Source organism: Heptranchias perlo, chromosome 32, assembly GCF_035084215.1.
Source record: "Heptranchias perlo isolate sHepPer1 chromosome 32, sHepPer1.hap1, whole genome shotgun sequence".
In the NCBI taxonomy this organism is placed as follows: Eukaryota; Metazoa; Chordata; class Chondrichthyes; order Hexanchiformes; family Hexanchidae; genus Heptranchias; species Heptranchias perlo.
The window spans coordinates 248790-262567 of NC_090356.1; the positions used below are offsets into that span (position 1 = coordinate 248790).

Genomic DNA, 13778 nt, shown 5'->3' on the forward strand with positions numbered 1-13778 from the left:
CTTCTCAACTTGTCCTGCCACCTTCAAAAATTTGTGTGCACGCACCCCCAGGTCTCTCTGTTCCTGCACCCCCTTTAAAATTATACCATTTAGTTTATATTGCCTCTCCTCATTCTTCCTACCAAAATGTATCACTTCACACTTCTTTGCGTTCAATTTCATCTGCCATGTGTCTGCCCATTTCACCAGTCTGTGTGTCCTCCTGAAGTCTGTTACTATCCTCCACATTGTTTACTACATTTATGAGTTTCGTGTCATCTGCAAACTTTGAAATTATACCCTCTATACCAAAGTCCAGGTCATTAATATATATCAAAGAGCAGTGGTCCTAATACGGAACACCACTGAAAAACAATTGTTCACCTCTACTCTTTGCTTTCTGTCCCCTACCAATTTTGTATCCACGCTGCCACTGTCCCTTTAATTCCATGGGCTTTAGTTTTGCTAACATTTGCTATTATGTGGTACTCTATCAAATGCCTTTTGAAAGTCCACATACACATCAACCGTACTACCCTCATCAACCCTCTCCATTTCTTCATCAAAGAACTCAATCAAGTTAGTCAAACACGATATTCCTTTAACAAATCCGTGCTGACTTTCATTTATTAGCCCATACTTTTCCAAGTGCCAATTAAATTTGTCCTGGATTATTGTCTCTAAAAGTTTCCCCAGCACCAATGTTAGGCTGACTGGCCTGTAATTGCCAGGTTTATCCCTCTTCCCTTTTTTCAACAGTGGTGTAACATTTGCAATCCTCCAGTCCTCCGGCACCAGCCCATATCCAAGGAGGATTGGAAGATTGTGGCCAAAGCCTCCGCAATTTCCACCCGTACTTCCTTCAATAACTTAGGATGCATCCCATCTGGACCGGGTGACTTTTCTACTTTGAGTACTGCTAATCTTTTAAGTACCTCCTCTTTATCTATTTTTATCATATCCAATATCACTACCTCCTCCTTTACTGCATAAGACCAGTTTTGCTTCCTAACAAAATTGTGAAAGACATTGGGGAGAAAGAGAAAGCATTCTAAATTATTAAGTGTTCAGGAAAGGGAGATAGGGAAAAGGAACAAGAAGTAAGGAGATCTGTAAATACAGGCTGAGGAATGCCAAGAAATCAACTGAGTGCTGCAAAGATGGATCAGGAGGAAAATATATCTGGAAACAAAGCACAACAGTAAAGCATTCTTCAATATGTCAGCAGTAAACAATGGTGCAAAGAGGGATTAGCCCACCAAACAATGATAATGGGAAAATGGTTTCTGAAGATGGAGATATTGCTGAAGAATTTAACCATTATTTTTCAACAATGCTCACAAAAGAAATGAGGGGAGAAATGCCAGAATTGGGGATACAGTTTAAAGATGAATGTGGACTGAAAAAATTTTTAAATCAGGAGAAGACACTTTGGGAACTTTCAACCCAGGGTTTTGAAGGAATTGGCACAAATGATTGAGACAACTCTTGGAAAGTGGACATGAATTTAGATTTGAGGTTGGGATCAGATCAGCCATGATCTTATTAAATGGCAGAGCAGGCTCGAAGGGCCGATTGGCCTACTCCTGCTCCTATTTCTTTATGTTCTTATATTTTTCAGGGACTCCGGCCAAATCCCAGAGGATTGGAAACATAGTAAATGTGACTCCCATCTTCAAAAAAGGGGTGAGGGATGTACCATCAATTTTTAAAAATATATTAATTCTTGGGAGGTGGGAGTCGCTGGCAAGGCTGGCATTTATTGCCCAATCCTAGTTGCCCTGAGAAGCTGGTGATATACTTCAAAAGGCCGTTGAGAGTCAACCACTTAGTTATGGAACTGGAGTCACATATAGGCCAGACCAGGAAAGGGCGGCAGGTTTCCTTCATTAAAAGGACATTAGTGAACCAGTTGGGTTTTTAATGACAATCCGACAGCTTCATGATCACTTTTACCGATACGAACTCTGTATTTCCAGATTTTAAAAAAATTCAAATTCTCATATTGGGATTTGAACTTACTTGTATGGATTACTAGTCCAGTAACAATCACTGCACCACCCGACCACAAATTATAGACACCTAAGTTTTACTTCCACTGTTGGGAAAGTGCTTGAAAATACTGTATTATGAGATAATATAAGGGAGCATTTTGAGGGGCATGAGCTAATCTGAGACAGTCAGCATAGTTTTAGGAGTGGGAGGTGATGATTATTTAATTTCTTAGATGAGATGACAGACCTAGTAGAACAGTGACAATACTTTAAAAAAAAAAGCAAACAGAATGTTGGGATGCATAGCAAGGGACATAACATTTAAATCCAGAGAAATCATTTTAAAACAGTATTTGGTCCTGGTGAAACGACATCTGTAGTACTGCGTGCCGTTTTGGTTTCCCTATTTCAAAAAGGATAGAGTGTTTGGAAGGGGTACAGAGAAGGGCTATACTGTTGATTTCAGAACTTATGGGAATGACGTATGAGGAAAGAATGAGTACCCTGGATCTTTTCTCTCTTGAAAAGCGAAGACCGAGAGGTGATACGATAGAAGTGTTTGGACAAATTAGATTCAAGTAAGCTTTTCCACTGTGTACAGAATTTAAGCACAAAGAGACATATTTAAGGACAATGAAAGAAAATAGAAGTGTAGGAGGAACTTTTTTTTTTAAAACCAAAAGGGTGGTAAGATTACCCGCAAGGATGGTGGTACAATAAACATTAATGAGTTTAAAGAAGGAACTAGACAGGTTCTGGTCAATAAATAAATAGGAATTCAGGGTTATTAGAAATGCACCGAGGGAATACTGCGGATAGGTGGGCGAGATGGACTGAAGGTCTTCTCCTGCCTGAAACTGTTACTGTATAACATTTCTTTTTATATTTGAAGTTTTTTTGCTGTCATGTATTGCAGAACAAATTGGAGATAGTGATAGACATGGACTTCATATTCTGTAAGAGACGTAATCCTAGAAATTTCAGCACAAGGCTTTCGTTTTGCTTGTGCCAATGCTAGCTCAAGATCAGAACTATCCACTTTAATCCCATTTCTCTGCTCTTACCCTGTATCATAGAAGTTTACAACATGGAAACAGGCCCTTCGGCCCAACATGTCCATGTCGCCCAGTTTATACCACTAAGCTAGTCCCAATTGCCTGCACTTGGCCCATATCCCTCTATACCCATCTTACCCATGTAACTGTCCAAATGCTTTTTAAAAGACAAAATTGTACCCGCCTCTACTACTGCCTCTGGCAGCTCGTTCCAGACACTCACCACCCTTTGAGTGAAAAAATTGCCCCTCTGGACCCTTTTGTATCTCTCCCCTCTCACCTTAAATCTATGCCCCCTCGTTATAGACTCCACTACCTTTGGGAAAAGATTTTGACTATCTACCTTATCTATGCCCCTCATTATTTTATAGACTTCTATAAGATCACCCCTAAACCTCCTACTCTCCAGGGAAAAAGGTCTCAGTCGACCCAACCTCTCCCTATAAGTCAAACCATCAAGTCCCGGGAGCATCCTAGTAAATCTTTTCTGCACTCTTTCTAGTTTAATAATATCCTTTCTATAATAGGGTGACCAGGACTGTACACAGTATTCCAAGTGTGGCCTTACTAATGTCTTGTACAACTTCAACAAGACATCCCAACTCCTGTATTCAATGTTCTGACCAATGAAACCAAGCATGCTGAATGCCTTCTTCACCACCCTATCCACCTGTGACTCCATTCTGAAGGAGCTATGAACCTGTACTCCCAGATCTCTTTGTTCTATAACTCTTCCCAACGCCCTACCATTAACGGAGTAGGTCCTGGCCCGATTCGATCTACCAAAATGCATCACCTCATATTTATCTAAATTAAACTCCATCTGCCATTCATCGGCCCACTGGCCCAATTTATCAAGATCCCGTTGCAATCCTAGATAACCTTCTTCACTGTCCACAATGCCACCAATCTTGGTGTCATCTGCAAACTTACTAACCATGCCTCCTAAATTCTCATCCAAATCATTAATATAAATAACAAATAACAGCGGACCCAGCACCGATCCCTGAGGCACACTGCTGGTCACAGGCCTCCAGTTTGAAAAACAACCCTCTACAATCACCCTCCTCCTCTCTCGTTAGTTTAAAGCCCTACCTACCACCCTAATTAATAGATCCGCCAGGACACTGGTCCCAGCCCAGTCCAAGTGAAGCCCATCCCAACGAAACAGCCCCCTCCCTCACCAGCAATGGTGCCAGTGCCCCACGAACTGAAACCCTTTGTGATAACATTACCTGCATGTTGGTGTAGGGATAAGCAGATTAGGGATGTGAACACGTAGCTTTAGTGTGGGAAAGAGGGGTTCCATTTCATGGGCCACTGGCCCCAGCACTGGGACAGGAAGGAACTGCACCATTGGGATGGGCCCCACCCGAACCAGTCCGGGACCAGGGCCCCAGCGGAAAGGATGAATAGGACAGTCACAAGGACTTTAAACTAGTAAATGGAGGGGGGGGGGGCGGGGAGAGCTCGGTTGGAATAGGTAGTATGAATAATAATTCTAAAACAAACGAAAAGGAAGAGAGTGTAGAGTGATGGTCAGAAATTATGTTTTAGGCACTATGGGTAAAGGGAAAACTAAAAGATGTAAAGTAATTAAATTGGGAGAGAGAAATAAGAAATGTTTAAGAAAAACATCATTAGAGCAGAAGGACAGGTTAGGGTGTGTGGCCCCAATTCTTTATACAAACACATGGAGTATAAGGATCAAATTGAATGAACTGCAGATGCAAATTCAACTTAATATGGTAGCCATTACTGAGACATGACTGCAAGATGGTCAGGACTGAGAACTGAATATACCAAGTTATAAGGTCCATTGAAGGATAGGGAAACTGGTAGAGGGGGAGGAGTAGCCTTAGTGATTAAGGATGAAATTACTTCAATAATGAGAGGATATAACGAGAGGTAAGCAGGCAGTGGAGATTTTATGAGTAGAATTAAGAAATAGAAAAGGATTTAAGACTTTAGTGGGAGTTGTGTATAGGCCCCTTGGTAGCAGCTGTGAAGTGGCAGAATATATAAATGCAGAGATTAGACAAGAATGTAGCAATGGCAGCGTGGTTTTAATGGGGGATTTTAACTTTCATACTGATTAGGATAAGCAGATGAGCTCATGACAGAAAGGTACCGAATTTCTTGAGTGTGTTCAGGACAGATTTCTATAACAATAGGTCCTAGAACCAACAAGGGGGTAGCCCATAATAGATTTAATAATGAGTAATGAGCCAGATTTAGTTAACAGCCTAATGGTGCGTGAACATTTATCTAATAGCGATCATAATATGATCGAGTTCAACGTTGCAGGGAAATTACAGAGAGGTGCAAAAGCCATAGAGTAGTGATAACTGGGGACTTCAACTATCCAAATATAGACTGGGATAATAATAATAAGGGACGTAGGGGGGGAGGAATTTTTGAAATGTGTTCAGGATAACTTTCTTAATCAGTACGTTTCCAGCCCAACGAGGAAGGATGCATTGCTGGACTTGGTTCTAGGGAATGAGGTGGGCCAAGTGGAGCAAGTGTCAGTGAGCGAGCAATTAGGGAGCAGCGATCATAGTATTATAAAGTTTAGAATAGCTATGGAAAAGGACACAGACCACTCTAAAGTAAAAATACTCAATTGGAGGGCCAATTTCAATGGGATGAGAACAGATCTGGCCCGGGTAAATTGAGATACTGGATGGGCTACTAGAAAGGCTAGCTGTACTTAAAGTAGATAAGTCACCCGATCTGGATGGGATGCACCCTAAGTTGCCGAGGGAAGTAAGGGTGGAAATTGCGGAGGTACTGGTCATAATCTTCCAACCATCCGTAGATATCGGGGTGGTGCCAGAGGACTGGAGAATTGCAAACGTTACACCCTTGATCAAAAAAGGGTGTAAGGTTAAACCCAGCAACTATAGGCCAGTCAGTTTAACCTCAGTGGTGGGGAAACTTTTAGAAATGATAATCCAGGACAGAATTAACAGTCACTTGGACGAGTATGGATTGATTAGGGAAAGTCAGCACGGATTTGTTAAAGGCAAATCGTGTTTAACTAACCTGATAGAGTTTTTTGATGAGGTAACAGAGAGGGTAGATGAGGGCAATGTGGTTGATGTGGTGTATATGGACTTTCAAAAGGCGTTTGATAAAGTGCCACACAATAGGCTTTTCATCAAGATTGTGGCCCATGGATAAAGGGGGCTGTGGCAACATGGATACAGAATTGGCTAAGGGACAGGAAAGAGAGAGTAGTGGTGAACAGTTGTTTTTCAGACTGGAGGGGGGTGTGTACAGTGGTGTTCCCCAGGGGTCAGTGCTGGGACCACTGTTTTTCTTGATATATATATTAATGACTTGGACTTGGTGTATAGGGCACAATTTCAAAATTTGCAGATGACACAAAACTTGGAAGGGTAGTAAATATTGAGGAGGATAGTGGTAGACTTCAAGAGGATATAGACAGGCTAGTGGTCTGGGCGGACACGTGGCAGATGAAATTTAACGCAGAAAAATGCAAAGTGATACATTTCGGTAGGAAGAACGAGGAGAGGCAATATAAACTAGAGGGCTCAACTCTAAAAGGGGTACAGGAATAGAGAGATCTGGGGATACATGTGCACAAATTTTCTCTTCAAATGCTGTGATGAACTTGGCTTCAATAGCTTGTTGCAGTAATGTATGCCATATTCTGATAACCTCTTTATTTATGCTTCTAGTACCAATCCCAAGTTTTCTGCCTCATTGTTACCAATTTACTGACTAGTGAAAATAAGCTTTCACCAATTACCCTCTCAATCCATTTCAAAATTGAACTCTTCCATTAGAACCCCCTTAATCTTCTCTGTTCTAACAGTTCTATTTTTTTCCCCCCAAATCTCCCACCACAACTATATCCTCTCATCACTGATGTCATTCTAGTGAATCTACTTTGCACCATTTCAATGGCTCCAATATCCTTTCTATAATGGGGGGTCCAAAACTACATCTAGTACTCTGCTTTCGCACAAGACCTGGCCTGTTTCTGTGCTGTAAATTTTATGTAAGATTGCTACAGATTCACCATCACTTGCCTGCTTATAAAAGTCAGGATCCCATTTGCCCTCTTTAAAAAGGAATGATTGAAGGAGTAAATTTATCAAAAGTCATAAAATCTGTGTTTGTACAACTTTTAATTTCTGTTCCTCCACACCACTGAGAATTTTGACATATTATAGGCAGCATAAAAGTAAATACTGGTAGAAAACAGAATCTGTGGTTTCTTTCATACATTGGCACAAACAAGCTAGTGCTAGATGTGAAAAGCTATTTTTCACCCATTGTACATTGTACATGTTTAAAATCCCATATTGCTAACTTGAGACTGTCCAGCCAAGCTCAGAAACAAACCATTTGGGGGAATTTGAGAACAAGCCCATATCCTCTGACTGTGTACTGTATGCAACCTTCAAAGAAAAGTTTAGGAAGACTTCCACTTATATAATACCTCATCATCTCTCTAAGTGATTTACATACAAATTACTGTGACATGTAGTGATGTGTGTAACTTTTTTGGTCAGCAGGAAGAGTGACATGTGCAGCAACCCATAACTACACTTAAGTCTCCAAACCGAGCTACTGAAAAATCCACGTAAGTAGTGTTTTTATTTGTCTGATTTGTAATGTGCATTCTCCTTGTAGGGATATATCCCATTTATTGAAGTCCAGATAGCGTAGTCATATGGACACCTAAATGTGCAAAGGGCTACTGTTGGCAGTTTAACCAACTAAAACAACACAGCCTAACAGCGTGTGATGTGGAGATGCTGGTGATGGACTGGGGTGGACAAATTTAAGGAGTCATACAACACCAGGTTATAGTCCAACAGCTTTATTTGAAATCACAAGCTTTCGGAGCTTTGCTCCTTCGTCAGGTGAGCACATTTAACAGCGTGTGGGAGAACCTTCACCATACGGACTGCAGCAGTTCAAGAAGATGGCTCACCACCACCTTTTCAAGGGCAATTAGGGTTGGGCAATAAATGCTGGCCTTGCCAGCGACGCCCACATCCAATGAATGAATAAAAAATAAGTACAGATCACCAGTATGGTTCCTGCTACTTGTTCACCGAGGACCATCCTACTCATTAGGGTATTAGCATGAAGGGTTATTTGAAGCCTAGAGAGTTATCTGAAGCCATGTGGAAGAATTTCAGCTCCAAATGCCAGGTCTCATTGATGATCCAGGTTTGCTAGTCAATCAACAATGCAAGTTTTTTTCTTTCTATAACTGTCCACTAAGCCACATCCAAAATGATTTATGCTCTGATTTTTCTTCTTTCCCTCCTTGGACATGTTCCTCACCCTTATTGATGCTTTTTCCCTCAAGTCTGGAATTAATTTACTGAGTAGAAAATGGCAGATATCAATCCCTCTTTCTACCTCTAAAAACACAGCACATAGATGCATTCTTAGACCTCCATGTTGCAGCAATAGTCACCTTTAGGAAAGAACCTCTAAGGGCATAGCACAATGATGCATTCTAGCATTTAGAGAAAAACCATTATCCTCATTTCTCCTCTAGCGCATCCACCTACACACCCTGTCCCCAATATCCAAAATTAAACACCTTAATAGAGCTAAATTAATTGAACTCATTATGTAGCTTTAAAGTGTTACTTTAAAGCTACATAATGAGTTCAATTAATTTAGCTGCTCCTCCCCACCCTCCCCAAGTTAATGACATAAAATTAACAGAAAAGCCACTTTGTTATTAGTCACAGAAGGCAAACTGTAATTTTATACAATGTGCATTAACTGACCAGAGGAGCCCTTTACTTACAGTTGATTGAGCATTCGCTTCATTTCATCAGTTATATTGAGGGATGTGCTGACATCATCATCAGAGTGCCGTGTGGTATCCCCATCAGTTTCTGAGCTCTCGTCATCGCATGCTGGCTTCTTTTCTTTCTTTTTGCTGACAGTCACCACCTTAATAGGAGAGAGTTGTAATAACTAGGATGTAGAATTCAGTCGACGAATTATATGCATCACAAGTATTACACTTGCGATGTCTGCAGGTTATATTGGAGCTGTATAAACTTCCATGCACCAGTTGCATGCGCTGGAGTAAGAAACATCACAGGATGAGAGAAACATACCAACACTACCACAAAAGATGGGTAAAATGTTCTGATTTGACAGGTATTTAACTTCTTTCGGATGAGATATTAAACTGAGGCCATCTGCCCTCTCAGGTGGATGGAAAAGATTCCATGATACTATTTGAAGAGCAATGGAGTTCTTCCAGTGTCCTGGCCAATATTTATCCTTCATGTACCACCAAAAACAGACTATCTGGACATTTATCTCATTGTTGTTTGTAGGACACTGCTTTGCACAATTTGGCTGCCACATTTCCCTACATAACAGTGACTACATTGTTAATTCATTGGCTGTGAAGCGTTTTAGGAAATCCCGAGATCTTGTAAGGCGCAAGATAAATGCATTTCTACTCTGGAACTTACACCCAATTCCATACGGACTTTATATAGTAAATTGAGGGGTTTCTCAGGGCCTCTCACCAATGTTTCAAACATCCTTGGATATGAAATCTATGTCAGAGGACTGGAGCATTATCAGTGTAACACCTCTGATTAAGACAGACAGATTTGCATTTATATAATACCTTTCAGGACCACAGGACATCCCAAAGCACTTTACAACCATTGAAGCACTTTACATGAAGTGTAGTCATTGGTATAATGTAGGAAACACAGTTGCAGACAACACAGTGTGAACTGCTGAGAGTTTGGTAAGTGTGGGAGTTTAAGGGTTAATCTCTTTAAAATCTAGTGCATATTGCTATCAACTGTTAAAGTTCAATTGCTATCAACTGTTTAAGTTCAATTTTAAAGTTTAAATTTTTAAGTTTCTGTCAGGCTTCAGCAGAGAGAGCTGCTGTAGTTAGTTAATTGGTTAGCGAGATTAAACTGGTACCTGAAGGTGGAGCAGGCCTGACTCATCTGAGTCACAAACCAAGAAATACAGGGGCCTGTCAGTGCGACAGCGCGGTGTGCAGACAACACAGTGTGAACTGCTGAGAGTTTGGTAAGTGTGGGAGTTGGGGGAAGGAGGTGCTGCTTTGCCTTGCTTTTCCCACATAGCAGCAGTAGACCTGAGCGTAGAAGACTGAGACTGGGGAATAAAAGCAGTAGCAGACCTGCAACAAGAGAAAACTACTGTGCGACGTCACAGGTGCGGCAGGAGAGTCCAAGAGGTGAGCACAGTATAAAAGGAGAAACCTAGAGCGGGAGGAGAATCTGAGAGTCTAAGGCAAGTCATGGCAGCACAGCTCGCAACCGTGATATGCTCCTCCTGCACTATGTGGGAAGTCATGGACACTACCAGTGTCCCTGGCGACCATGTGTGCAGGAAGTGTGTCCAGCTGCAGCGACTGACTAACCGTATTTCGGAGCTGGAGCTGCGGGTGGATTCACTGTGGAGCATCCGTGATGCTGAGACTATTGTGGATAGCATGTTCAGTGAGGTGGTCACACTGCAGGTAAAGATTACGCAGGCAGAAAGGAAATGGGCGACCGCCAGGCAGAGTAAAAGGACTAGGCAGGTAGAGCAGGAGTCCTCTGGGGCCATCTCCCTCTCAAACAGATATACTGTTGGGGGAGATGGCTTATCAGGGGAAAGCAGCAAGAGCCAAGTTCGGGGCACCATGGGTGGCTCTGCTGCACAGGAGGGGAGGAAGAAGAGTGGCAGGGCTATAGTGATAGGGGATTCAATTGTAAGGGGAACAGATAGGCGTTTCTGCGGCCGCAAACGTGACTCCAGGATGGTATGTTGCCTCCCTGGTGCTAGGGTCAAGGATGTCACAGAGCGGCTGCAGGGCATTCTGGAGGGGGAGGGTGAACAGCCAGTAGTCGTGGTCCATATTGGTACCAACGACATAGGTAAAAAAAAAAAAGGGATGAGGTCCTGCAAGGTGAATTTAAGGAGTTAGGAGATAAATTAAAAAACAGGACTTCAAAGGTAGTGATCTCAGGATTACTACCAGTGCCACGTAATAGTGAGTATAGGAACAGGAGAATAGACAGGATGAATGCGTGGCTGCAGGGATGGTGTAGGAGGGAGGGATTTAGATTCCTGGGACATTGGGACCGGTTCTGGAGAAGGTGGGACCTTACAAGCGCGACGGGTTACACCCGAGCAGGACCGGGACCAATGTCCTCGCGGGGGTGTTTGCTAGTGCTGTTGGGGAAGGTTTAAACTAGAATGGCAGGGGGATGGGAACCTTAGCGGGGAGTCAGAAGGGAATAAAGTTGAGAGCAGCAAGAGAGGGGAAGACCCAGGGGAAATTTACAATACAAATAGTACAAACAGTTGTTCAAGAACAAGCGAAAAGGAAACGCGTAGAGCAGCAGAAAGAAAGTGTACTTTAGGCACGACAGATAAAATAAAAACTAGAAGGCATAAGGCGATTAACCCAGCATCAAAGCTGAAGGTCAGGCTAGGGTGTGTGGCCCAACTAAGAGTTCTATATACAAATGCACGGAGTATAAGGAATAAATTAAATGAATGACAGGTTCAAATTCAAATTGGAGGGTATGCCATGATAGCTATTACTGAGACATGGCTGCAGGATGGTCAGGATTGGGAACTAAACATACCAGGTTATAAGGTCTACAGGAGAGATAGGGAAAATGGAAGAGGGGGAGGAATAGCCTTAATGATTAGAGATGAAATCACTTCAATGATAAAGGGGGATATAACGAGAGGTAAGCAGCCAACAGAGACCTTATGGGTTGAATTGAGAAATAGGAAAGGATCTAAGACTGTGGTGGGAGTTGTGTATAGGACCCCTGGCAGCAGCTCTGAAGTGCTAGATTGTGTAAATGCAGAGATTAGACAAGCGTGTAAAAAAGGCAGAGCGGTCTTAATGGGGGACTTTAACCTTCACATAGATTGGGAAAAGCAGACTAGCAACTGTCAGAAAGGTAGTGAATTTCTTGAGTGTGTCCGGGATAGTTTTCTACAGCAATATGTCCTAGAGGCAACAAGGGGGCAAGCCATACTAGATTTAGTAATGAGTAATGAACCAGATTTAGCTAACAGCTTAACTGTGCGTGAACATCTATCCAATAGTGATCGTAACATGATTGAGTTCAATGTGGTGTTTGAAAGCGAAAAAAGTGAATCAGCTGCTAAGATTCTAGACTTGGGTAAGGCCGACTTCAATGGGATGAGACAGAGACGGTCCACAGTAAACTGGGCAAATCTGTTAACGGGTAAAATGACTGATTATCAGTGGGAAATGTTTAAAGAAACATTTAACATGAGACAGAATCGGTTTATACCCGAGGGGCAAGAAGTCTACTTGCCAAAAAAAAGCCATGGACAACTAAAGAGGTAAGGGACAGTATAAAACATAAGGAAAGGGCATACAAAAGGGCAAAAAATGGCAGAGATCCTGACGAATGGGAAAAACACAAAGATCAACAAAGGGTCACAAAACAGTTAGTAAGGGCTACAAAAAGAGAGTATGAAAAGAAACTTGCAAGGCATATCAAAACCAATATGAAGAACTTTTATAGTTATATTAGTAAAAAGAGGGTGGTCAGGAGCAGTGTTGGCCCCTTAAAAACAAAGTGAGGATATTGTCATTGACAATGGGGAAATGGCGGACATGTTGAACGATTACTTTGCGTCAGTATTTACAGCATGCCGGAAATCCCAAGAAAACTAATATTGAATCGGGGACAGGGACTCGATAAGATTAACATAAGTGAAACAACAGTAATTTAGAAAATAATAGCACGAAAGAGTGACAAATCCCCAGGACCAGATGGTTTCCATCCCAGGGTTTTAAAGGAAGTAGGTGAGCACATTGCAGATGCCCTAACTATAATCTTTCAAAGTTCTCTAGATTCAGGAACTGTCCCTCTGGATTGGAAAATTGCGCATATCACTCCGCTTTTTAAGAAAGGAGAGGGAAACCAGGGAATTATAGACCAGTTAGCCTAACATCTGTTTTGGGGAAAATGCTGGAGTCTATAATTAAGGATAGGGTGACTGAACACCTCGAGAATTTTCAGTTAATCAGAGAGAGCCAGCATGGATTTGTGAAAGGTAGGTTGTGCTTGACAAACATGATTGAATTTTTTAAAGAGGTGACTAAAGTAGTGGACAGGGGAATGTCAATGGATGTTATTTATATGGACTTCCAGAAGGCATTTGATAAGGTCCCACATAAGAGACTGTTAGCTAAGATAGAAGCCCATGGAATCAAGGGAAAAGTATGGACTTGGTTAGGAAGTTGGCTGAGCGAAAGGCGACAGAGAGTAGGGATAATGGGTAGGTACTCACATTGGCAGGATGTGACTAGTGGAGTACCGCAGGGCTCTGTCTTGGGGCCTCAATTATTCACAATATTTATTAACAACTCAGATGAAGGCATAGAAAGTCTTATATCTAAGTTTGCCGATGACACAAAGATTGGTGGCATTGTAAGCAGTGTAGATGAAAACATAAAATTACAAAGCGATATTGATAGATTAGGTGAATGGGCAAAACTGTGGCAAATGGAATTCAATGTAGACAAATGTGAGGTCATCCACTTTGGATCAAAAAAGAATAGAACAGGGTACTTTCTAAATGGTAAAAAGTTAAAAACAGTGGATGTTCAAAGGGACTTAGGGGTTCAGGTACATAAATCATTGAAGTGTCATGAACAGGTGCAGAAAATAATCAAGAAGGCTAATGGAATGCTGGC

At 41.9% G+C, this 13778-nt stretch overlaps 1 protein-coding gene and 1 long non-coding RNA gene across 6 annotated transcripts in view; one reads left to right on the plus strand and one right to left on the minus strand.

Annotated features, from left to right (window-relative positions):
- The window catches only part of LOC137300887 (uncharacterized), a 203685-nt gene that overhangs the window by 23547 nt on the left and 166360 nt on the right, over window positions 1-13778 (plus strand). For 3 of the 4 annotated variants that reach the window (XR_010958177.1, XR_010958180.1, XR_010958178.1), the window contains exon 2: window positions 7579-7646. This is a non-coding gene — a long non-coding RNA (uncharacterized lncRNA). Of the gene's footprint in view, window positions 1-7575; window positions 7647-13778 lie in introns of all 4 variants that reach the window. The other variant, XR_010958179.1, reaches the window with a different exon arrangement.
- Window positions 1-13778, minus strand: part of iffo2b (intermediate filament family orphan 2b) — a 118942-nt gene that overhangs the window by 11168 nt on the left and 93996 nt on the right. For both annotated transcript variants that reach the window (XM_067970135.1, XM_067970134.1), the window contains exon 5: window positions 8838-8986. In XM_067970135.1, the coding sequence (XP_067826236.1) occupies window positions 8838-8986 (149 nt within the window). The remainder of the gene's footprint in view (window positions 1-8837; window positions 8987-13778) is intronic.